Raw genomic sequence first — 25,052 nt, forward strand, 5'->3', positions numbered from 1 at the left:
TTTAAAAAGAGTTTTCACAGCGTTTTTATATGTGTGTAGATTCCACCTAAGTCATACTATGAGAGTTGAAATCTATGGAATTAAGTTGTTGTGACTAAATTCTCACAGTTTGACTATCACCCAATGTGTTGAAGTATGTGTATGCATAACTCAATAGAATCTAGACCAGCCTGTCTCAACCTTCGACCCCCAGATGTTGGACTACCACTCCCATCATCCCTAGCTGGTCAGGGATGATGGGAGTTGTAGTCCAATAACATCTGAAGACGAAAGGTTGGGAAGACTCTTCTAAACAGAGGCTGGCTGTAAGTCCTGCGTGCTTATTAGCACATCTGCCTGCTATTGCACTCTGAGGTGTGAATCCTATGGAACTAAGCAAACCCACTTCTTACATACGGTCCATTTAATGCACAAGGTAACAAAATATGTTAACTTGCTCCAGCAGTTTTATGTTGTAGCATACTAAAAAGGACTGTATACGTATCATGCTACACCAGCCTTTGCCAGCCCTGTGCCCTCCAGATGTTTTGGACTACCAGCCATTCTCCCATCAGTCTCAACATAATATACCCAAGGTAGCCGTCCTATATCTCTATTTCATATTTACTCAGAAATAACTGCCGCTGTGTACAACTGAACTTACTCCCAAGCAAGTACATCTTTCGGTTTTATATCCATAAGCCCAGGGCTGTGCCGTCCACGAGGCGACAGCAGCAGCTGCCTCCAAGAAGGGGCGCCTCCGCACGTGTCCTCCTCGCTGCTGCCAGAGAAGAAGCCGTTTTGGCGGCTCCTGGGTCCCGGCGTGACAGCCCCGCAAAAAATGGCCAGAGGACCTCCTCCAGCTAGAAGATCTTGCAGGGCTCACGAGTCACGCCCGCAGCTGCACGACCCCAGGAAGGGAGGCTTCGGCGCGGGTGGCAGGCGTGGGGAGCAGCAGGGCGTGGTGGCACCTTCCCGTTTTACCTCAGGCGCAGACTAGGACGGGCCGCGCTTGAAATGCCCGCCCGCCTCGTGGGTGCCAGCAGCGCATCCCGCCGCCCTTCGTGGGGGCTGCTGTGACATCGCCGGCGCCGCCTCCTAAGGCTGCGCAGCTCCTCCTTGGGCCGCTAGGCGGAGCCAGAGCAGCACACGGCGCCAAAAGACAGAGCGGAAAAGGCCGGGTCCGTTGCTATAGAGACGCCCGCTTTGGTCGCACTCGACAGGGCTGCGTCGCCCACGTAGCCGCCGCCTCGTCCGAGAGTCCTGCGAAAGGAGTTCTTTTCTCCGGGGCCTCTGGCGCAGGCGCAGAGCGGCGTGGGAGGCGCGGCGGCATTTAAAGGGGAAGTGGCCCTTTCCCGCGGCCAGCCTCCTCCTCCTCCTCCTCCTCCGTCGTCCCTGCCTGGCCCCGGCTCTCCTATGGCCTGGCCCGGGGCGCAGAGGGCGAGAGTCGCAGTCGGGGCCGGGGGGCCATGGCTGCTCCCTGGGCGTCCCGCTTCCTCTACGAGCTGCCCGCCGCCGTCATGTGCAAGTTCCACGAAGTCATGGACGCGCTGGGGAGAAGCGAGTGGGAGCGCTTCGGTGAGCGGGCGCGGAGGGGAGGGAGGGAGCCCCGCCCCGGCCTTCATGCGGACTAGGTGCCCGACGGCGGCGCTTCCCGGCCCCGGGCTTTAAATGATTTATAAAATATTTGAACCCCTTATCTTAAAATATTTTATTCATAATGTTAAAATAAAACATTCCATAATCTTTTTTTTTTTTCAATTTTTCGGGGAAAAACAAAGAAAGGCTTCAGGAAAAAAACACGGGGGAAACGGGTTTTTCCCGAATTTTCCCAGGTTTTTTCCCTGGACCTTCACATCTCTAGTAAGGGGTCCCAGGATGGAGAAGCCTTTGGCTAGAATGGCCACGAGCAAACACCAGAGTCTTTGCTTACATGAAGTGTGTACTGCCAAACTGTGTCATGCCTTCAGATTCGGCTGCCTGCACCTGCCATCCCACCTCTGCACCGACCCACCTCAAATAAAGTTTTGAAATAAAATTTCTGAAGGGCAGCCCATTGTGTTTGGATGGCTAAAGGAGAACCAAGTGAGGCAGACATGCCTACACTCAGTTAATGAAGTGCTCTTGTGCAGCACCTCCTGTGTTTTTAGTTGGGCTTGCCCAGGAGACTATCCCATGGGTCTCTCATGGGTCAGATTTGCCTGCTCCCTATGATGCCTTTAATAGCACACCAAATGTGCCATTTAAATCGGCTGCCTCAACTTGCTTTTTTTGTATTAAGGCTCTGTTTGCATTTTGGCTGTAAAAAGCAACACAGTGCTGTGGGTGGCCCCTTTATAGGCTACTGACTTACTGAGGCCCAAACTTGTGGGCAACAGCCTGGTTCACTGGGTTCATGCACTTCAAGTGGGTTGAAAAAAATCATAACACAGCTGATTTGGCATTATGTGGGAGAGCTGCTAATATTATTGATAATAATAATTGACAGCTTTCTTTTCATAACAGAACCAAATGTGACTTTTCACAGGTGCTTAAAAACAACGACCCTTTGAGGCCAGGCATATTCCCTGGCGCGTTTGCAGCCCTTTGGCATGTGGGCTGAAGCACCCCTTGAATGAACCAGGGTTTCCATGTGGTGACTGTCCAGGCCACTATCTTTATTTGCGGGAGTTAGAATCATATAATTGTAATGTTGGAAGGGAATGAAGACTCATCTCGTCCAACCCCCTGCAATGCAGGGCCGTCCCTAGGCCCGGGCTGAGTGGCGCAAGGCGCCTGGCCATCAGGGGCGCGGAAGGGGCAGCAAACACTGGTGTCTGCCTCCATGTGCCTCTGCTGTTGAGCGGCTTCAGGCAGCTCTCCGGAGGCGCACGGGGAGCGCTGGCCTGGGGCCGCCTGAACAGCTGAGAGGCGCAGCGCAGCGGCCCCAGGCTCGCGCTCCCCACGCGCCTCTGGAGCTTCGTGCGGGGAGCGGGAGCCTGGGGCCGCCTCCTCCGCGTCTCTCAGTTTTTGAGCGGCTTCAGGCCACTCTCCAGAGGCGCGCAGGGAGTGCGAGCCTGGGGCTGCCTCCTCCGCACCTCTCAGCTCCCCGCGCGCCCCTCCTGCCTGCCTCACTCACGGGGGGTGCCAGAGGGATCTTGGCACCAGGGCGCCAGATATGGTTAAGACGGCCCTGCTGCAATGCATCAACAGCTCACCCCAGCTTCCCTGTGGAAGTGCTGGTTCACACAACCGGTGTTTCTCCACAGGTTATCACATGGTTTTGACTGGGGGTGATGCTGAGATGATAACTGACTCAGAAGCCTCTTTGGTTTCTGTTTAAAAGCTTTGAACAATATAACCTTAAACATCTTGTAACTCAGCTAAGCTGTAGGGTAAAAATGTGATGAAAACTCTTTCTATTCCTTTTTTTATGATCCCCCCCCCAAAAAAATCTCTCTTGTTTCCAACTATAACCTCTCTCTGCCATGGAAACTTTAATACTGAAATAAGTCTACAATTGTCTGGGTGCTTTTGACCTTCAGTGCAGCCAGGGCTTTTTTTTTCCCAGCTGGAATGCTCTGGAACTCAGTTCCAGCACCTCTCAGTTGGGTTCTGGCACCATTTCCATTCTAAGAGAACCTCTTTTTCCGGAAAAATAGCACAGAGTGCAGCTGAAATAGTCACCACACACAAATGGGAGCTGAGATAAATGTGGCATAGCTTCCAGTTTCAGGCTGGACACTTCCTTACTGTTTGGACGCGTCCTGGGAATAAGAGTATTTTTTCTTACTGTTTGGAAAATTTGCTTGACAAAATGGTGGTGGCAACCAATGTAAATGTAGAAAGTGAGTGTGGGAGAGCAGAACCACATGTGAAATTGATTAGGCTGTTCTACCTGGCCTACTGTGATTGGGGTAGCCTTGGTCAAACATGATTACTTAGAACCCTTGGTCAGTCTGCCTGTGTTTCTTGGCTCCAGAAGAAGTGCTACTAAAGTACATGGAGGGAGAAGAGAAGACTGACCGAGCATATGCTTTTTGTAAGATATCCTAGCTCAGTGGTACAACATAGGCTTTGCACGCAAAGAAGTTCTAGGTTTAATCCATGCCTCTCTTTTTTAAGGAACAGGTAAATAGGTTGTGAGAGAGACCTCTGCATGAGCCCGATAGATTGCTGCTGAAAGTCAAACGATTCTGTGCCTCCTACAGTGGATGCTCGGGTTGCAAACGTGATCCGTGCGGGAGGTATTTTCGCAACCCGCAGCGTTCGCAACCCGCAGCGCCACATCTGCGCACACGCAGGTCACACTTTGACACTTCTGCACATGCGCAAAGTGCAATTTAGCGCTTCTGCACATGCTCAAGCGCCAAAACCTGGAAGTAACCCGTTCTGGTACTTCTGGGTTCGGCGCGGTGCACAACCCGAAAACTCACAACCTGAAGCATCTGTAACCCGAGGTGTGACTGTAGTCTCACCCTTTGCATAAAGCATCTTCCTGTGCTGTTGATACTTGGGGTGGGGAAAGAAAAGGCATTTCCCCTAAAGATAAACTGCTAAAGTTCATAAGGGAATTGGGGGTGGTCTTGAGGCTAATTTTTCAAAGCTCCTGAGAATGGATTTAGTCATGTTGCCTATTCTTAGCTTGAATCAAAAGGCAGTATCCAGGTACTGTATAAGAGTATAGGTTTGAGGAGCTGCTTATAACAGGGAAAGAAGATTGAGTGGATGCTAAATGCAGACAAATGTCGCTGTGCCTTGTTGAAATCTGAATAGAACCGAATTGTAATATAGCACATGGATTTAAATATAGCATAATGAGCTTGTTCTCATGTCAGAAAATCTTGGTATTGCCTCCTGACAACAGATTCAGCCATAACTAGTCTTTCTTGTACCTCAGCTTCCAGGATTGTACGAGATCAGGTGGAGCTGCGCCTGTATGAGAAGATGGATGGGCGGACGCAGCATCTTATGTGGGCCTGGATGAATCGCAATGCCTCTGTCGGTGATTTACTGCAGATCCTTGATGACTTGGAGCTTTATCTGCCACGTGATGTCATCACTTCATGTGAGCCCATCATGATCCCTCCCTGCCTTCCCTCTTCTAGTTCATTTTATTGGTTGGTTTATCTGGAGCAATTAAGCCATGAGAACAAGCAACACTTTTTCAGTCAGTTTACTATGAAGGAAGGGGGTGGAACATCCCCTCTTCTCCCCCCCTGCCCCCGCCCACTCCTGCTGTAGTGTCTGTTGCCCCAGCCCCAGAATCCTGCTGTTTACGATCTCAGGTCCTGGCCATTCTTGCTTATCAACCATGACACCTAGCAATTGCCCTACATGTTTAGAATTTAAAAAAAGGAATTGTTCTCACCCAGGTGCATTTGGATGGGCATTTAAAACTTTTAAAGGCTCAAATACTTGTCTAAAAAGGCTCGAAATTATATATCTTGTTTCTCCTGCTGCATTTGTTGCTCAAGTGTGTGTTACGACTTTACTGTATCCTGCTTAGAGACCTTTTTGTTGAAAAGTGGATTATAAAACTTTAAAAATTATTAATTGCTTTTTTAAAGAGGAACTGTATACAAAGCAACTTACAAAGTGCAACATAAAACTGGGCTAAAAACTTGAAATATTGCTCTTTCAAGTGCAAAGAGTAAAATGTGAAAATTCCCATTTTAAAATAAACAGGAAAACCCCAACAGTAAATAGTTGGTAAACCTTGTAAGAAATAATAGGGTTCCATCTACTGGTGAAAGGAGGTACATGGTATTTCCTATAGAACTTTTGGGGCAGAAGGGCATTTTGTAAGGTGGATGCTGGTGCTGTAAAAGGCCCAACTGGAGGCTTTTATAGATCTTGGTTCATCATCATACAGCTTTTGAATTGCTATATTTTTAAAAATGCAAAAAGATATAGAAAAGTAATGTAAATAAAAAACAAAAACCACTACCAGAAATATTAATAGAATATGGAGTCCTCTCTTAAAGGTCGTTCTTAGCCCTTACAACCCACAACAGGTAGTAACCCCTCCTGGCTCTCACCTGGGATCTTTCTCCTCCCAGCCTCTCGTCCTGGGAGACCAGCATTTCACTACTGTACCTCCCACCCAGGGTCCTCCATCAACCATCTACCACTGCCATGAGTAAACAATCCCTGGAGCTTAATCAAGACTCGTGAGTAGAGTATGCCAAATAAAAAAGAGAAGAAAACAAAGAAGAGACAGAGCTTTGGAAGTGCTACATTTTGAAAATCTGTCCTGCAACATCTTTGGGATATAGGGAACCAGTTGCCATTTGAAGCTGAGGGAGTGTGATTTGCCGGGGTCACCAGAATATCTGTACCTGGGCTAGGTTTAGTTTAGACTTCCAGGTCCAGCGTCCTAGCCAACAGTTAACATCTATGTCTTTAAACATCACTTTTGCCTTAGCCTTCACGTGGAAAAGTCTGGGAGGTTTTCTAAGTGATGACTGATGCCATTGACCAGGGGCATGTTGTCAATACTTGTCAAGATGTTCCTGCATGGATTGCTTGTGTGTTGATATTAATCCTGCCTGCTGCAGGACACTTTTTCTCTTCCCACTAGTGCACCGTGTGCTGGGACATGAGGAGGTAGACAGGACACTCAGGCTGAGAAATCAAAGGAAGGCAATGCAGTGACGCCTCCTGTTTTTGGAGGCTGTCTAATATCTTTTCTCACTTCTTCTTTTTCTAGGGCATCCACCCCCACAACCTGCAAAGCCCAGGGCATTGTCTTCTCATTTTCCATATGCCTCCCCTGAGCCACCACCTTCCCTACCTGAGCCCCCACGTGCTGCACCTGCCCCAGATCCTGGTAGCAACAGGGTCAGGGAATCAATTTGGGAGCCCCACAAACAAGCTTCCTCACCAGCACCAGGTAAAAACGCATGCCATGGCTAGGGGAAGCCTTTATTTATTGATGGTAGTAAAGGTGTATAATCTGCTTTTTTCAACCTTTTCAGACCCAGGTTCCACTTTTAACCCAAACATGCATTTCTTAATCTTTCACAATATATTTGCATGGTGGCAGTGCTTCTGTTACGACCCACCTTGGATCAGGCCATTGACCCACTGCAGCTTTTCAAAACCTTCTGTGTTTCTCACTCTTGCTTCCATGACCTTGAGCAAACATCATTGAGGGGGCTGAAAATAGGAGGAGGAACCATTTTTGTACCCCAGCTATAACAGCATTCATTCCCACTTCTTCCCCATGCAAACAGAGCCCTCCTGTCCTCCGCCCTCTCTGCCAGGCTCCCCTCCCAGCAGCCACCTTAACAGTGTCGGCCAGAGAAACCCACCTTTGCCTTCCACCCGCCTTGATGAACAGGTATGGACCTAATTCTGCTGCCTGATGGAACAGTTGGGCTCTGACTGTGTATGTGATGGTGGGGGTGGGGTGTGTGAAAATTAGATGTGCAGGAAAACAGAAGAAAAGCTGCTTGGTGACCAGGGTGGTGTAGAATGATGGAACTAAGTATCTAGTCCTTGAGAATCTCGGCCTTGAGCATTTGTCTACTGCTAATACTTCTGGTCCTCATTGTTTGTAACACTCATATTCTTTTACTAGGTATGTAAAAGCAGGTAGTGTCTGTCACAGTTATGGGGCTACCTGGGCTCCTTTGGAAAGTCAAGATACAAATTTAATAAATACCTGTTTCTTCCTCAGTCATATTTTTGTACCGCTTAGTTCCCCATTGTGTACCTGCCAACCCTCCTGCCATTTTTGAATGGTGGCTTTCCCCCCCTCCTTATTGTTTAAGCCTGCTGGTGGCCCTCTTCTGTTGTAGGGGCAAAGACGACACAACTCGAGGCAGGTTGAACTCAATGGGAAGGTGACCAAGAGCAGAGCTCGAGCGCTTCCTTTTATTGAAAGCTCAGGATGACAGTTAATCATTACAACGACAGTGTAGTCCCATACAAGGTGATGTTTCCTGTAACGTCACAACCGGTCACTCCCTAAGACATCCTCCATAGCCCACGTGTTGTTTTGCCATGCCCTCTGTCCATGCTCCAAGCACATGTCACTCTGTAAACACCCCCTCCTAGTTCCCATTGTGTTGCCCTCCTTGGCTTGACCCATCTGGTTTGTCCTGATTCATCCAGTTCCATCCAGATCCTCCTAGATCCTTCTAGCTCTGTTGTGACCTGTTGCCCTGCTGACCTGAGCCTCTGACCTGTCCTTCTTCACGTGTTTCCCATTCTGACATTAGCCGGTTTGCCGCGCTAATGCCCACACTCTCGAAGATCGGTGTGGCTTGCCAGCACCAGATCTCAGTCATTCCCACACATGCCAGCACAATTTCCTCGTGTAATCCCCACACTCTTCTGATCACCCTCATGTCTGTACTCTGCACCCTTCCCTTCTCTTTCTGCATCCTTTCAGCATTATCACTTCTGGGCTGATGTTGTATAATTGCTTCTCTCTAGCAACTCCCCGCCACCAACAAGACCTCAAGGAGCTGAAATCTGAAACGCTCCTTCCATGCAGTTAGTGGGAACTCAAGTGTATTGAGGAGCACATGTTGAGGTGGGATGTTGCTCTTTTCAAGCTCATTCTTCTGTCTTCCTAATTCCAGAGCCTTGACTCTCTGACCGCTACCTGCCCCTTTGAGTGGCAGCTGAAGGAGCTGCGCGAAGCCACAGGAGACTTCTCAGAGACCCTGAAAATTGGAGAAGGTGGCTTTGGCTGCGTCTACCAAGCCCGACTGCGCAACACTGTCTATGCTGTCAAACGGCTCAAAGAGGTATAACCAAAGTGTACTGGGCTGGGATCCTGACCATTTTACTTTGCATTCCCTTCCACCATCCTGGTAACCTCCTGGTGTTTTGAACTCCCATGACTCCTGCTCACTGCCCACATTGGATGGGGCAGTTGGACGTTGTAGCCCAACAGCACATGGAGGACACCAAGTTGGGAGGGGCTGCCTTCTGCAGCCTTCCTGCCTCTTTTCCATCTGGTCCATGAAAGAGTGAATCCATTAGCATTTGCTTTGCTCATATAAGGTCTCAGCTCAAATTCCCAGCATTTCTGACTGAAGGGCCTTCTAGCAGCTTGAGTCTTTTTGAGTGCGCTGGCAGCACTCTTTCATTCCAACCCCACATGCTTTGATTTCAGCCTCCCAGTGTGGCCTTGCCAGCTCTTCTGAAGGAAGGTGTGCTCCTAGTGGTGAAACTGATCATCTTTATCTATTCTCTTCCCCCCCCTTCCCCAATCTGACTGACAGGAAGCAGAATTGGATTGGACTGTAATAAAGAACAGCTTTGTCACAGAGGTGGAAAAGCTTTCCCGGTGAGACCTGAAAACTATGAATTGGAAGGTTATTGGGTGGCGTTTCAGGAGCAGGGATTGTGCATGAGACGTTTTGTTTTGTTTTGTTTTGTTTTGTTTTGTTAACTGTGGTGGGATGTAAGGAGGAGCTTGAGCTGCTTCTCCTTAACGCTGCCTCTTGTGTATCCCAGGTTCCGCCACCCCAACATCGTAGAGTTTGCTGGTTACTGTGCTGAGCAGGGCCATTTCTGCCTTGTCTACGTCTTCCTACCTCAGGGCTCCTTGGAGGACCACCTGCATAGACAGGTACTCACCTGAACTTCTATTCTTCTTCTCAATACTTTTATCCAGGGGTTCTTCAGAAGGTGGCACCAAAGACTGTTTCATTTGCTGACCTGTTTCTGTTTTGATTTTTGTCTTTCAGAGTGGCCCCTGCCTCTCTTGGGCCCAGCGGCTGCATATAGCAGTGGGCACTGCCAGAGCCATTCAGTTCCTGCACAGCGATTCTCCTAGCCTTATTCATGGTGATGTCAAGAGGTGAGAGAGGAGGAGAGCTTGTCTCCCAGGCTGGGAACAGATGAAAGGGGGCATGATTTTAAACCCAACTGGAGGATTGTTGCTTTGTGCACGAGAAGGAAGAGTTCTGCTTTTCCCGTCTTCTGTTTGACTTGGGAAGGAGGGAATTGTTACAAGACGTGTGTTGGCACACAAGCTGCGATTCCACAAGGAAATTCATTGCAGAACTTTGCTTTCTAAAAACCCCATAGTTTTTATTTATTTTTTGAAAAGTGTGAGCCAAGTCTGCTGAAATGGAAGAAGCCAGAAGGGTCTGTGTATGAGATTTCCCAGTGGTGGGGTTTGGGTGCTCTGCTTCACTAGTTGTCCCTCTCCATGATTAACAAAGTCAGAATAAATTACTCAGAGTTAGACAAATTAGGCAACTTGCTAAATCTGTATAATTCAAGCAGGTTGCAGAATTTGGGTTGCCTGAGTACAGAATTCCAGTTTTCTTGTTTTTAGGATATAAAAGTGTATTCAAAACTCTGGACACATCCTTGCAAAGGATAGGTCTGTTATTGAATGGGAAAGGCGCTAAGTAGAAATTCTTCCATATAGGTAGTGTTGTTGTGTGCTGTGATGGGCCTTTAATAGTTTGCAACGGTGTCAGGCCTACAAGTAAACTTTACAAAATCAGAAGCCATGTGCTTCAACACCCCTCCTCACACCCAGAAAAAACTCACTAATATCACCAAGATTAAAAATCTGTCACACCAAGTTCAGATACCTAGGGGTACAAATAACCAAAAACCTCAACAAATTATACCTACACAACTACAAGCCCCTGTGGCAGCAAATAAACAAAGACCTAAAGAGACGGAACAATATGAATTTCACTCTCTCAGACAAAATGGTCATGATCAAAATGATCACCCTCCCAAAATTAACCTACCTATTCCAAACCCTCCCAATCTGGATTTCCCCAACCCAACTTCGCAGATGGCAGAGAAAACTACACTCTTTTATCTTCTCACATAAAAAAACAAGAATAAGCACCAAATACCTGCACCTCCCCACCTCACAAGGAGGATGGGGAATCCCCAACATAGAAACATATTACAGAGCTAACCAAATACGACATATAATCCCATATATACTGGAGGACAAGACAAAACAATGGATACACCTAGAGAGGGGCTCAATCGAAAGTATCTGCACCGCAGCATACCCATTCCTCCCAAACAAACTAAGGAAAATTCCCGCAACACTTAATAGGTACACACAAACCATGTTCAAACCATGGAAAACAGAAACAGGCAAACTATCCCCAACCCCAAACCCACTAACCCCCCTGGCTTACCACCCATTATTCCACCATGCAGCACAAAACCTCCAGACAAAAACCTGGCAAACCAAAGGCTTATATCGCCTAATAGACTTTTATAAAGATAACAAACCTCTGTCAACACAAGAAATACAGGATAAACTAGAAAACACCCAAATACCTTAGTTAACACAACACCAACTACATGCTCTCTTAAACAATCCAGCAGTTAAATCAGCAGCAACTAGGCCCCTGACAACCTTTGAAAACCTCCTCCTAATGACAAAGGGACACGGCAAAGGGATGGTATCTGCAATATATAAAATACTACTTCAAAATCCCACGAGTCCCCTAGACACAATCAAAAGACAATGGGAAGACAACATAGGCTACGAGATTAACTCCACTCAATGGACCAGAATGTGGTCTAAACCCCCCTTTAAATCCATATCAACAAAAAGGAAAGAACTCAGTCTGAAACTCACCTACAGGTGGTACCTAACACCAAGAAAACTAGCGCTCATATGCCCAGGAACCTCGCCAAAATGCTGGAGAGGATGCACCTCAACAGGCACATATTTCCACATGTGGTGGGAGTGCCCCAAAATCCAACTATTCTGGACAAAACCATAAGAGAAATATGTAAAATAACCAAGCAAATATTAGAAATAACCCCAGAACTGGCCTTGCTAAACATCTTCCAAGACAATAATGCCCACCTATACCACAAAGAACTCTTAACTCACCTACTCTCAGCAACCAGAAACACCATAACCAGACACTGGAGAGACCTGTCAGAAGTAAGCATGGACCAATGGTACCAAACAGTATGGGAAGGAAACAGCCTAACTAGAAAAATTAACCAATAAGCTGAAACTGACACGGGGGCAAATAGAAGAAGACGACTTCACCCCGGTATGGCTCCCCTTTATCACATACACAGCCCAACAAGACAATGACAAAAATCCACCAACAGCATACAAATCAGTATGGCTAACCTGACCCAAAAACACCCACCCACCCCACTCACACACGAAACAAAGACCACCTCAGCCAATCACAAATGAACAACCCTACCCTAGACCAACCCCAACCTCTCTCACCACTAACAGAACACAAGGGAACCTGCACAGAGAACCTGCACAAGCGATGCTGACAAAACCCCCCACATATATTAAGCAAAATAGAAACTTCATCACCTGACCCCACCCACCCTCCCCCCATCTACCTCTCTCCCCCTTTTCTTCCCAATGTCTCAACAATTGAAACTGATTTGTAAAAATGTTATGAGAGACATTGCACATATCTTTGTAAACCAAGAAAACCTTTAATAATAATAAAAGAGCAATCTTGCCAATGGTTAGCAGGATGCAGACAGTAGAAGCAGGTCAGGGTCATTTTGATGGGTAGAATAGCCAAGCTTCTGAAATCTGTAGCTTTAGTAATGCAAAACTATCTGCTCATCATCCACAAATCTTCATGCCTTCCCCGACACTCTGCGGTTTCCTGTCTTCAGCAAGCACAAGAGAGTTTGGAACTCTGCTGGTGTTTTTTTTTTTGAAACATACCTGCCCCATTAAAAAAATCAAAAAGCTACTGTGTTTTCCTGCATATAAGACTACTTTTAACCAAGGAAAATTTTCTAAAAAGTCGGGGGTCGTCTTATACGCCGGGTCATATTTCTTATACAGCGAGTATATCCCAAACTCTATATTTTAACTGGAAAAGTTGGGGGTCGGCTTATACGCCCAGTCGTCTTATACGCCGGAAAATACGGGTATATCTCTTAAAGTTCTATTTTGGTGTGTGTGTGTGTGTAAATCTTACAAATCTCCATTAAAAGCAAACTTGGGGCTATGATTCCAGAAAAAGCACAGAATGTAATATTGAGCACAGAATTCAGGTTCACAGAGGTCTCATATTATGTTTTTCATAAAGCAAGCTTCTGGTCCTTTTAGGATTGTAAATATGTGTGTGCAGTGCCTGGTGAAATCTCAGTAGCCAGAGGAGTTGCTGGATTAAAGCAGGCATAGGCAAACTCAGCCCTCCAGATGTTTTGGGACTACAACTCCCATCATCCCTAGCTAACAGGACCAGTTGTCAGGGATGATGGGAGTTGTAGTCCCAAAATATCTGGAGGGGCGAGTTTGCCTATGCCTGGATTAAAGTACTGTATTAAGTGGTCAGAGAGCAGGACTTTGGTGCTTTGTCTTACCCCATGCCTCTTCTGGATGAGTAACTGGAGCAGAATGGGCAATGCAAAATAGACTGAACTGGGATTGATTTCTTTTTTTTCTGGGCTCACAATGTGGATGACTGGAACAAAATTCATAGCAATAAGATGAAGAATGTGTGCTGTTCAAAATGTAATTGGTACACACAGAAGATTTTGATGAAGCTTATTTTGGAGAATGGAATGTGAGAGGCTGTGTATAGTGGCTGGTTGCAAACCCTTTATTTCTCCCTGCCACTTGCAGCTCTAACATCTTGTTGGATGCGGCACTCACCCCCCGACTGGCTGACTTTGGGTTGGCACGTTTTAGCCGCCGACCAAAGCAGGGAGGATTGAGCAGCTCTCTGGGCCGGACGCAGACTGTGCGGGGCACGCTGGCTTACCTGCCCCCTGAGTACATCCGGACGGGGATGCTTTCTACTGCTATTGATGTTTTCAGCTTTGGTGTGGTGAGTAACATGGGGAGAGGAGAGGAGGGGCTTAGCAAAGACTGCAGCATTCCGTCTTACTTTTAAATTGAGATTTTTATTATTTAAAAAACCTATATATCACTTTTCATTTATAAAGGGATTACTCTCAAAGCGCTCTCTCTCTCTCTCTCTGTGTGTGTGTGTGTGTGAGAGAGAGAGAGAGAGAGAGAGAGAGAGAGAATTGTAGAGTTGTGACCCCAAGGGTCATCTAGTCCAACCCCCTGAAGTGCAAGAGTGGATCTCTCTCTCTCTCTCTCTCTCTCTCTCTCTCTCTCACACACACACACACACACACACACACACACACACAAACACACACAAACACACACGTATTTCATCTGGGCCTTCAGCTTCTTTGCCTTTTGAGCACCCATCCCAGGACTTCAGGAGTGTGGGGAGAATATGACAAGTTAGGGAAATTCCCTCTTTTGGGGTGTTGGAAAGAATATGCTTTGTTTGGAAAGCTGTTCTTTCCAAGAATTCAGCGCTAGGTGAAAATTCTGGCACTTTGAAGGCTACTTATCTTGCAGGAACACTTACAAGAACTAACTGTCATAGGATGTGTTGGAACTATGCCCTTGTTCACCTATCTAGTTCATTCAGAGGCAGAAAGTACAAAATAGGAATTGGCAGCTTGGGGAATGGGGGTGCCCCTTGACCACTTGATCATCCAACACACTGCAGCCCAGCAGGAGCGCACCCTTTGGGGAAGACTCCTTCCCTGCTATGCACTTTGTCTGTCCATGAACATTTTTCTTTAATTTGCAAATATCAGTTGGTATGTTTTAATAGTACCCCTTGACCTTTCTAAGGGTTACTATATTTACATATCGGACAAGGGAGTGTGTGTTGCTGGTTATAGTTTAGGCTCTTCTTCCAATGCAGCATATCCATTCAAGAGCCATGGTGGCCACTCCCAGGCTGAGCGAAGGCTGGAATGGACCCATCAAATTGATTGTAATATCAGACAGATGATGACCACAGACAAACTTCAAAGCTACATCAGCAAACTCTAGAAGGGACTTGGAATATTTGTGCGCTACATCAGGATATAACCAGGGAATGTAGACCATTTCTGATTCCTACTTCCCACCCTAAAACATCCAAGCACATGGAATTGGTTTGATAGGGACTGAAAGTCCAAGAACAAAGAACTGTCCTAATAAGACAAGTTCAATTTGCCCGTTCAGGTGAGGCTATTTCTCTTCTACAACAGCAACGGCGAGAATATAAAACATTGTTAAGGGAGGAAAAAAGGGTACATTATGAAAATAGTTGAAAATCTTTGGGTCTTGCTCCTATTGAGATGAACAAATCCAAATTTTCGAACCTAATTCAAGGAGGCTCTGTGGATAAACTTTTTGAGTCTTTACTCCCACCCCCATAACACCTGAAATGGGAGTTGCCCATTCTAGTGCCATCTTTGGAAGGAAAATGAATATAAACCCTCCACGACAGAGAACCCTTTAATTCTCCCTAACTGGCCACCTGTTTCTACCACAGAGATTGGGGAGTTGATTCTGACACTTTGGCTTGGGAAAGCACCAGGAGAAGATGTGATTCCTCCGGAGGATTTCTCTTTGGACGTAAATTGGTGCTGTCCAATTTTGGCAAAACTATTTACATGCATAAACACTGAGTGGCAGAATCTCTTCAGGGTGGTTGGCGTACCAGTATAGTCCTTCCCATTTTCAAGAAATAAGACCTTTCAGACCCTCACAACTATAGACCTATTAGACTGCTAGATGTGGCCTCCAAATTATAATCAGGTTATTTATTAAATAAAATCGGGGGGGGGGGAGAGTTCCAAGATGGCGACAGCTTGGCAAGCAGGCTCGGAGCTCCGCAGATAACAGGACTGTAATTAGCGCCAATTACTACCCAGGGAAGTAATTTTTCCTCTTTTTTTCCTTTTCTACTTTTAAACTTACCAACCTACTGAGATTCTATCAGCACCTTCTTATCTATGCTGTGAGAAATACCTTGGGCAAGTTCTGTGAAGCACCCTGGGCAGGCCGTCAGCTGTTAGTTATTAACCGCCAACTCCCTTTTATACTTTGTTCCTGGAACTCCTGGCAGGCACCACACAGAGAAGCTCTTAAACTGAAAGGAGCACTTTCTATTTTTCTTTTCTCTTCGGTTAAGGAAACCTCTCCCTGTCTAGTCCCCACCGTAATACTATGCCTCCTAGCAAACGCTACAGGGACCCAGAGGAGGCACTCCTTCCACCGGCTCCCAAACAATCTAAAATGGAGGACTTTTTTTAACAAATCTGCTTTTACAGTTCCAACGAAAAACCGGTTTTATCCCCTTAAAGATGATTGTGAACATGAGGAGAATACTCAAGGAGAGAGGATAGAACTGGATCCAACGATGGGGCAAGTTGACCCTGAGCCTCTAAGAGAGGAAGGAATAACAAGTAGGGAGAGCACTCAATTAACCCTAATTGCAAAAACGGTTGAGCCTATCTTCCAACAGATTAGAGGTATCGCCTCTCAAATAACCCAATTATCCAAAGAGGTCCACAGTTTATCAGATAATAACAAGCAGGCACTGGCGACAACAAGAGCAGACCCCTAAGCTCAACGTAGAACGCGCAGAGGCTCTTAAAACAAACTCTTCTATTTAATCTTCCAACCAAAAAAAGATCTGCATGACAATTTGTGGAAGGACAGATCAAACTCCTAACTGGAAATAAAAATCCAAGAATGGGTCAGTAATCAAGCCATCATTCATGACGAACAAGCAGGATTTAGGAAGGGTAGTTCAAGTTTATGTATTGCATAAGCTAATTTGCAAATTTATGAAAAGTCCATATAAGAACCAAGACCCTCTATGCAGCTTTTAAATCCTGCCCTCAATATCTGTGTGTCAAAGAATACTGCACCAATGCTTCATGGGGCTGAAATTTGATGAACTAGTGTCAAATCTGAACGAGAAGTCCTACAAAATAAATTTATGAGGCAGATATTGGGACTTCCTCCAGGGACTCTGTTGGTTCATCCTAGAGCTGAGTTGGGTCTCCCCTCAATAGCGGCCAGAATTGATCTGCTACTGGCATAGATTCGGCACCTTTGAGGACCATATTCTCACCAAGCTCAGCTGGTTGGAGCAGCTAAGGGCAGGAGGTTGGGTACAAAAGTGTCAAAACAAGGGTAGGGCTTAAAATCTCCAAGAGGGGAAATATTTATCCCTTAGTTCACGTGAACTTGGAAATTGGATATATGACCATGACGCTAAGCAAGCCAGAGCATCCACAATCGCTGCCTGTTATTTGGGACCCTCAAATTAAGGACAACCATTCAAGGCCTCACTACCTTGAGATGCTGACTTTCCCACAATTGCGCAGGGCCTTCGTTGAGCTTCGGTTTCAGCAGATGCCCTCAGCATCCTTGGAGGCGAGATACCTTGGAATGCCTCAGATGGCATGGAAATGCATTGATGGATGTAATCAGGTTGAGGATGTCTTGCACCATTTGTTGATTTGCCCATAATTTTTTAAATATTCTGTTCTTTATTGGTACTCTGATAGATCCCCCCAGGAAGTGATAGTTGAACTCCTAGCTGATAAATATCTACAAATTACACATCTGGTAACCAAATTTGCTCTGGCAGCTAAGAAGCTTTATTCCAGTTACATTAATGCATTGTAATTTTAAATTTTATGTTGCAAATTTTTATGCTGTAGCGTTTTATAGACTTGCGTTGTGTGGTTTTAGAGGAATGCCTTGCTTTTGCCCTCTGTCGTTCATTGTGAAGGCCTTGCTATACATGCAGCGACCATTTTGTGTGGGGGTTCCATTCCTGGCCCCCACATGCATCAGAGGAGTGCGCACAAGCTTGTTCCACTTCCATTCTGCCCTCTTCTGGGTGCAAAAGGACCCATGCGTCAGTGGTCGCGCTTCCATTGGACATGCACAAAATTGTCGCTGACTGTATACAATAAATTGAATTGCTTGACCATGTCTCAGTTGCCTGCTTATAATACTGAGGAGGGTGGCTGGGGGGGGGGCTTGAGGGGGTCAAGTCAGTGTGCAGAGTTGATGCTACTGGCCCTGCAGCCCACCCCATGTTGACAACTAGCTGCTGGCTTTCAATTTTAATACACAAATTGAGCATTGGAAGTGAGCCCAAGGGATGCGATCCTCAGATTACCTGATCATGTCTGGTTGGCTCAGCTAGAATGTGGGAAATGAAAGGAAACCACCCCCACCCCCATTTCTTTTTCCCTTCCTTGCTATGCATTCCAGTTTATTTTAAGTGCAGCTTTTCCTACCAGGTCCTGTTGGAAATCTTGACAGGGAGACGATCTATGGAGCTGGATTCACGAGGACATAGCAAGTACTTGGTGAGAAGTTATTCTGTTCTCCCCCCACCGCACTGCCCTGCTGCTCATTTATTAATGTGCAGTTTGTTTTCTTTCTGACACCAGTCAGTGATGATGCTGCGCCATCCTTGCTGGCTTTCCCACCTCCTCTTTTTCCAATGGATTATCCCTCTCTCTGCCTTCAGAAAGATCTTCTGAATGAGGAGGAAGAGGAGCAGGAAGCCCAGCTGTCCTCTGCCACAACTTCTTCCAGCCTGCCCCAAGTTGCTCAGCTTGGCACTCATCTATACCAGAAGCACGCAGACCCGCGGGCCGGGCCCTGTCCAGAGCCACTGGGCACAGCACTAGGCAGCCTGGCTGGCCGGTGCCTCCACCAAAGGGCCAAGCACCGCCCCCCAATGACGGAGGTAGGTGGCATGAAGGAGGGAGCTGGAGCATTTTGGCCAAGGATGGGGAACCTATGGCCCTCTGGTTGTTGCTGGACTACAAATCCCAGGAATGATAGACGTCGTCCACCAACAACTGGAGAGCCAAATGTTTCCCAGCCCTGATATAGGCATTTTCTCTGGGAGCTCTAGTAACTAATGCTGGGTTTGGCTTGGACAAATCCCTGCCTTGGACCCATCTGTGAAACCGGAAAAAGATGTGGGACACCAGGGTAAATCTGTGATTCTGGTTTTGTGTGTGTTTGTGTTTAACTTCCAAGATCATTCCCCATTCAGGCCCATTCCCCATTCACATTACTCTCTTGCATACTATTTGCTATTCTTTCTCTGTAGTGTTTTGTTTTATATAAACGCACACACAGATGACACAACATTTACATACTGTTGGTCCACTGCTTCCTTTTTTTTCTAAACCCCTTCCCTCCAACAGCACACAACTCCATCTTTTCATACACCTTTTGTGCTCTTTTTTTAAACCTTCTTAGCAGTTGGGATGTTTTTAAACAGTCCATAACAGAGGAGCCATTCATAGAAAGGACTTAGTCAATCAGTTGGAGCCAGATCTCTTACAGCCAAGAGCTATATAAGCATCAAAGAGTGCAGCCTGCAGTTACACATTTTTCTCTCTCTTATGGTGAGCAATTTGCAGAACCACTCTGTGTCTGCAAGTTTTTAATGTGACACTTCATCTGCCGATTTTGGACCACAATAAATGTCCTAAAACATGGATATGCAAAGCTTGCTTTGACATTAAAAATAGGTCCTCAATAATAGCTATGTTTCATGTTTGCTGTGAGGAAAACGGACACTGGTGGTGTTCGTCCTCTTACCAAAGCCATTTGGGCAAGCAAGGGTGTATATGTATTATTTGTAATCCCACTCTCAAAAATCAAAGCCTGGGCATTGTTCTTACTTGTTGGGAGTCCCTCTCTGTGCCAACTACTGGTGAGGTTGGAGCTGAGCCAGTGAAGAGCTGTGGGTTATAAAATACTTTCCAGTCCTGGCTGAATTTTAGTCTGTGAATTTCTGTGGGCAGGGCCATAACATTTTAAATAGGTGGGGAACCATGAGCATTAATGGTGGGGGAGGAGACACATACTCCTTCCACAGGGCAAGGCTAGGGAACCTGTTGCCTTCTGGAGGTTAGTGGATTCCCTTCTCCTCAGACCCAGCTTGCCTGGTCAGTGGTGGGGGTGCCACAGAGGAGCTTCAGCCCCAGGAAGCTGTTCTGGGCAAGTCCTTCTGTCCATCAGTCCTGACTGGTCTACACATCCACTGTAATGGGTGTGCAGGTGGAAGCCAGTGGTCTAGGAACAGCGAATAAGTGTGTGGGGCTCCGGCTTCACCTGCGTTTTCTTTTATACTCACAGCTGTTGGTTCTATACTGGTACTGTGGTTTCTGCAGACTCTAGGCCAGTTATGTTGCATGCTTACCTATAGGGTGGCTGTGTAAAGAACAGCACATTCACTGTTTCCCAGCTTGATGCTCTCCAGATGCGGTTGCACTCCAGTTCCCAACATCGCTGATCATTGCTCATGCTGGCTGGGGCTGAAGGGAGCTGGAGTCTAAAACCATTTGGAGGTTCCTGGCTGGGGAAGGCTGCACTGTATATCCTGCCTTCTGTCCTTTGGGCATTATCAGTGCCCTGAGTGTTAAGGCCAACAGTGGGGTAGGAACAAATAGATCCAAGGAAAGAATGTGACTTTCTGGCTGAAAGGGAGTTTCCCCCAACTTTTTTTTTTACCTTGCTGGGTATTCTGGGAAATTACTGTGCTTTCTTATTTGAGCCCCCCCCCCCCCGCCAACAATAGCCAATACTTACTCCTCCTCCTGTCTTTAAGGTCTACCGAGAGCTAGAGCGGCTCCAGCTACTGTTGTGCAAAGAGTCTTCCCCCACTTTGCAACCCCTAAAACAGCTGCACACTCCGCAAGAGGATTCGTACACCTCTCGGCCTCTCAACCAGCCTGAGGAGAGTGATGAAAGCCTGGAGAGCAGCCTGAGGCTGCTGAGCTACAGAAGTTTGCCCAGAGGGAATATCTCCGTAGGCCAACTAGGTAAGGCACTGCAGGCCACCTCAGTCCCTCCCCCACTCTTTAGGAAGGTTTGGCCAGCGGACTGGAGACGTATGGGCAAATAATAAGCATTTTTCAAGCATTGTACTTAATTGAACCAAATATTAAGTAACTGTTACAGAACAGTGACATTCCAATTCTAAATTTTATACGTTTTTAGCAGTTCTTATTTTTATCTGTAAGCTGCTCCGTGATAAATGACATCAGCTCATAACCTTGTGCAAACTGAACAGTTCTTCTTTACCATTTTATTTTGAGCCCTGGGGTGTGTCGCAAGAGTTACAAATTGGCCTAAAAGGGAAATGGGATGAATAAAGCACACACAACAATGCTAAGACAAAAGTTATATTTAAATGGGGTTGTGACCCTAGTACAGGATAGGGGACACTTGATTCTAAAGCAGGTGTGCAGATAAGTGTATTTACACCTAGTTCTGCAAGACTGGAAGGCCCTTCCTCCTTTTTCTTTCTTTCTTTCTTTGTTGGTTTTTTTGCTTTCAGATGAAGAAATCATAAAATTAAACAGATGGGCACTACCTGCAAAAGTGCATTCTTGACTTGATAGAATGTTTGAGGGAACCTGTTTTGCATGCAGGAGGTCCCAGGTGCAATCTTTTAGCATCTCCAGGTAGGCCTGACAGGGGCTCCTATTTGAAACCTTGGAGAGCCTTTTCCCAGCAATGAAGATGTGATAAAAAGCAGATTCTAATGTAGTCACAGGAGTACCCGATAGAGGACTCCATACAGAGGACCTGTTACTTGCTTGCTCTTCCTCTTGCTTCAAGGACAGCCAAAGAAACATTTTATTATTATTATTATTATTATTATTATTATTATTAGCCTCTCTTGCAAGCCTAAGCTCATTCTGAGCTTTAGCCCATCTGACCTTCTCCCTGCTGTTCGCTGCTTTTGTATACTTCTCCTTTGTGATTTCCTCTTTCTTCCATTTCTTGTACAGGCCCTGCTTAACTCTCAGCTCATTCCCTTATGCAGCCACACTGGTTTCTATAGATGCCTCCCACTTTTCTTTCTTGTTGGAACTGTCTGCATTTGGGCCTTCGATATTTCACCTTTAAGGAACTGCCATCCATCATGGACTCCCTTCTCTTTACTTGAGTTAAAAAGCAGCAGTAAAACCATAGGCATCTTTTAAAAAATCCTGGGAAAATAACTCTCTTTTCAATTGGCATTGGTCAGCACCAGCTAAACAAGTAAGGGAGACCCATAAATGTGGTAACACTACTTAGAAGACCTTTGCCTTGGCGAGAACTGCCTCCCATCTGTAGGTAGAGGCACCCAGAGTTGGGCCAGTTGTCACTCAGCGCTTGGCTCCTTTCTCTCTGCAGGCGACTCTGCCCCTCAGATCGTCATCAACCCAGCAAGGAGGCGTATGATGGAACGGCTGGCACTCTACCGCGACGGGGAGCTTAGCAGCCTGGATGTGCTTGCTTCTACGGCGTCAGGGGAAGGTAACCTTCCCGCTGCTGCTTCTGCGGGTGGAGGGTGGCACTAGTCAGTCTCCCCAATGACCCTGTTGGGTTAGGTAGAGACTTGTTCAAAAAGGCAGATCAATTCATCATCACCCCTCAATCTCATCCCACCCACCAGGACTCTGTGTGCATATTTTTGCACCTCCCTCTCGTCCTCCATTATGGAATGAAAAGCCTCAAGCAGGTGTTGAGCTCTCTTCGTTGAACATGCGTGTGGTGCAAGGGCACTCTTGCCTGAGCCTTGTGCACTGGATGCCATGTAGGGACATGTGTGTAGAGAATCTGAAACACACAGGATTGAATCCAGACATAATCCTACATAGAAGAGACCCATTGAAATCCTGCCCTCATGAGAGTAGCGATTACAAAACCCACCTTGTTCAAAGTCTGCTGTTTGTATCCAGGATGGCTTGCAGCCCCTTTCTCAAGGCCTCCAGTCATATCTGCCTCCCCTTAGTTGCTTCTGCTCTTCATTCTCTCTTTTCTTCTCCCCCCCCCCGTCCCCACCTGCAGCTAAACTATGCCTTGTCAAAAATGCCAACCTTTAAAATCTCAGATACCTCAAACCAATCTCTCAAACTGATTATAATATGCCAAGCAGTATTTTTTTTTTACTATTGACATATTTTTTCTGTGTAGAATTTAGGTTCCCCACAGATGTTAGGATAGGTGAGTAACAAGGCTAGAAGGCTAATATAATATAGCCAACTACACTTGAGAGTGGAGTGGAGCAAATCACAAGAGGGCTTCAGGGTGAAATTGCATTTTTCTGAGGGTGGAGGGGTGAGCAGCCGAAATGGCGCCAAAAAATAAAATCTTCTGGCTCAAGTACCCTCAGGCTGTACCATTGACTTCCCTTTTCTCACAGAAACAGATCAAGAACTGCATCCTTCTTTGATAGAGGGGGCGCGCGCACACACACACACCTCTTCCCAGACTGTAGTTTTGGGTCACACAAAGCCTATGTTTCATGTGCTCTCAGACTTTGCCATGCCTTCCTGTTGTGGACCAATAAGTTTCTTTTTTTATTTTAAAAGGGTTGGGGTCTGCATCTCAGCCTGCATTTCAGATGAAGATGAGGAGAGTTAACAATGTGGCCAAGGAGGGCAGGAAGGGGGTGTCTGCCACCCACCAAATCTCCTCCTCCACTACCTGGTGCTGGGAAGCGTATTGCGTAGAGAGATTCTATACAGTTTAGTCATTGTAACTAATGGTTGCTAAAATACTGTTCCTTCATAAAATTGTTTATTCCCCCTTTAAAAGCCATTACATCTTGTGGCAGAGATTTCTATAAAACATGTATCATGTGGAAAAGTACCTTTTTGATCATTGGTATCTCTAGCCTAGGGCTGTTTGCTATGTCTGGCAGTGTTCCTGCCCTTCTCCCTCAGATCCTGTAATTCAGAGATTCTGCCAGGGGGTCCTGTGGCTCTTCAGCTGTTGCTGGACTATAAGTTTCATCATCCCTGGCCACTGGCACTGCTTGCTGGGACTGATGGGAGTTGTAGTCAACAACATACACTTATTTCAGTGTTTCTCAACCAGTGTGCCTCCAGATGTTTTGGGACTACAACTCCCATCATCCCTAGCTAGCAAGACCAGTGGTCAGGAATGATGGGAGTTGTAGTCCCAAAACATCTGGAGGCACACACTGGTTGAGAAACACTGACTTATTTTATCTGTAAGCTGCCTTGAATCCCTGTCAGTGAAAAAGGCAGGGCATGCAGATAGATAGATAGATAGATAGATAGATAGATAGATAGATAGATAGATAGATAGATAAATATAGTGGGGTGGTGAACTGGAGATACTGAAGATTGAATGTGAGAATTAATACATGCAAAGCAATATTACTCTACCACAGAATGGGGGGCCCCATTTTTTTCTAAGGGTGTGGGCTCTTTTAGCTCTCATAGCATGAGGTCTGAGAAATCAGCCCAGAACCCATTGGCACTTATAGCAAGAATCATACATGTAAGGCAATTCCATGGAGCGTGGCCAAGGCCAGGCAAATTCCTCCCATCGCATTATGATTTCTGTGTTCTAGCTTTAGAGGGTAGGTGCTAAACGCACTGTGCTAAAAGTGACCCTGAGGGATCATGTACTGTAAAGGATCTCTAATGAATTCTCTTCCCTCCTCCAGGTCACCTTGCAGAACCCCCTCGTGAGCCCGAAGAGAGTGATGAATTTGAGTGATGAATTTGAGTGACATGGAAGGATTAAAGTTCTCACAGCGCTGATGGCACTTTGCATTTTACAGGGTCCCACCATCCCCTTGGGAGCGGCACGTTCTTTAGCTGGTACCACCAATCCTGTGGCACTCAGGGGTTCCTGGTGGAATCTGGCATCAAGTTAACAACATAGCTCAAGCGAGGGGGTGGGGGTGGCAGGGGCAATGGAGTCTATTTGAATCGGAGATTAAAGTTGCAACCCAAAACTGGAAGGGCAGTAAGAGGAGTGGATTGTGTAGATTTTTGCCCCATGACCCTCCCTGCAAGCGTCTCCGCACTACGTACTCCTTTTTCTTGAAGACAGTAAATAAAACATTTTATATATTTGTAACCTGTCTGTATCCTTTTGGCTTACAAATTGTACATGGTACTGACAGAGATCTGTTTTTTTGTTTTGCTAGATTCATGTGGTATTTAAGCTGAACAGCCAGCCTCTTAGGATATGGCAGTTTGTGACAATGGAGAAGGAGAAGAACCATTTTATTTTCAGTGTTTCCAGTATGCAGTGAATTCTGCCTGCCTTCCTCTTCCTACTTTTCCAGGATGAGAAGATGAGACAGTTGCAAAGGAAGAAGATGGAAGCCAAAATCCCAAATAGGATGATGCAGACAGCTGCTACTTCTCCCTCCCTGACCCCTTTAATACATTGGGTGTTTGAGTCTATGAGATTAAAACTAACCAGCTTTCCTTAAAACCAAGGTTTAAAGTAGGCTCAC

General features: G+C 46.3%; 1 protein-coding gene across 3 annotated transcripts; it reads left to right on the forward strand.

The window, feature by feature from the left end:
• The first annotated feature begins 594 nt into the window (after nucleotides 1-594).
• Nucleotides 595-24,667, forward strand: IRAK1 (interleukin 1 receptor associated kinase 1). 3 transcript variants are annotated; one of them, XM_035140710.3, is made up of 14 exons: nucleotides 595-1,557; nucleotides 4,859-5,026; nucleotides 6,671-6,853; nucleotides 7,197-7,303; nucleotides 8,553-8,720; nucleotides 9,201-9,265; nucleotides 9,436-9,550; nucleotides 9,669-9,781; nucleotides 13,544-13,748; nucleotides 18,049-18,117; nucleotides 18,282-18,503; nucleotides 20,385-20,598; nucleotides 21,962-22,084; nucleotides 24,249-24,667. In XM_035140710.3, exons 1-14 carry the CDS (start codon nucleotides 1,449-1,451, stop codon nucleotides 24,299-24,301), a joined length of 1,914 nt encoding a protein of 637 aa, XP_034996601.1. In that variant the 5' UTR covers nucleotides 595-1,448; the 3' UTR covers nucleotides 24,302-24,667. The 3 variants fall into 3 exon arrangements, with proteins under 3 accessions (XP_034996601.1, XP_034996602.1, XP_088514929.1); XM_035140711.3 differs by lacking the exon at nucleotides 21,962-22,084; XM_088658803.1 differs by lacking the exon at nucleotides 7,197-7,303 and having other exon boundaries at nucleotides 1,134-1,557.
• Nucleotides 24,668-25,052: the final 385 nt, after the last annotated feature.

This window comes from Zootoca vivipara, chromosome 15 (genome assembly GCF_965207765.1).
Source record: "Zootoca vivipara chromosome 15, rZooViv2.hap1.1, whole genome shotgun sequence".
NCBI classification, from domain to species: Eukaryota; Metazoa; Chordata; class Lepidosauria; order Squamata; family Lacertidae; genus Zootoca; species Zootoca vivipara.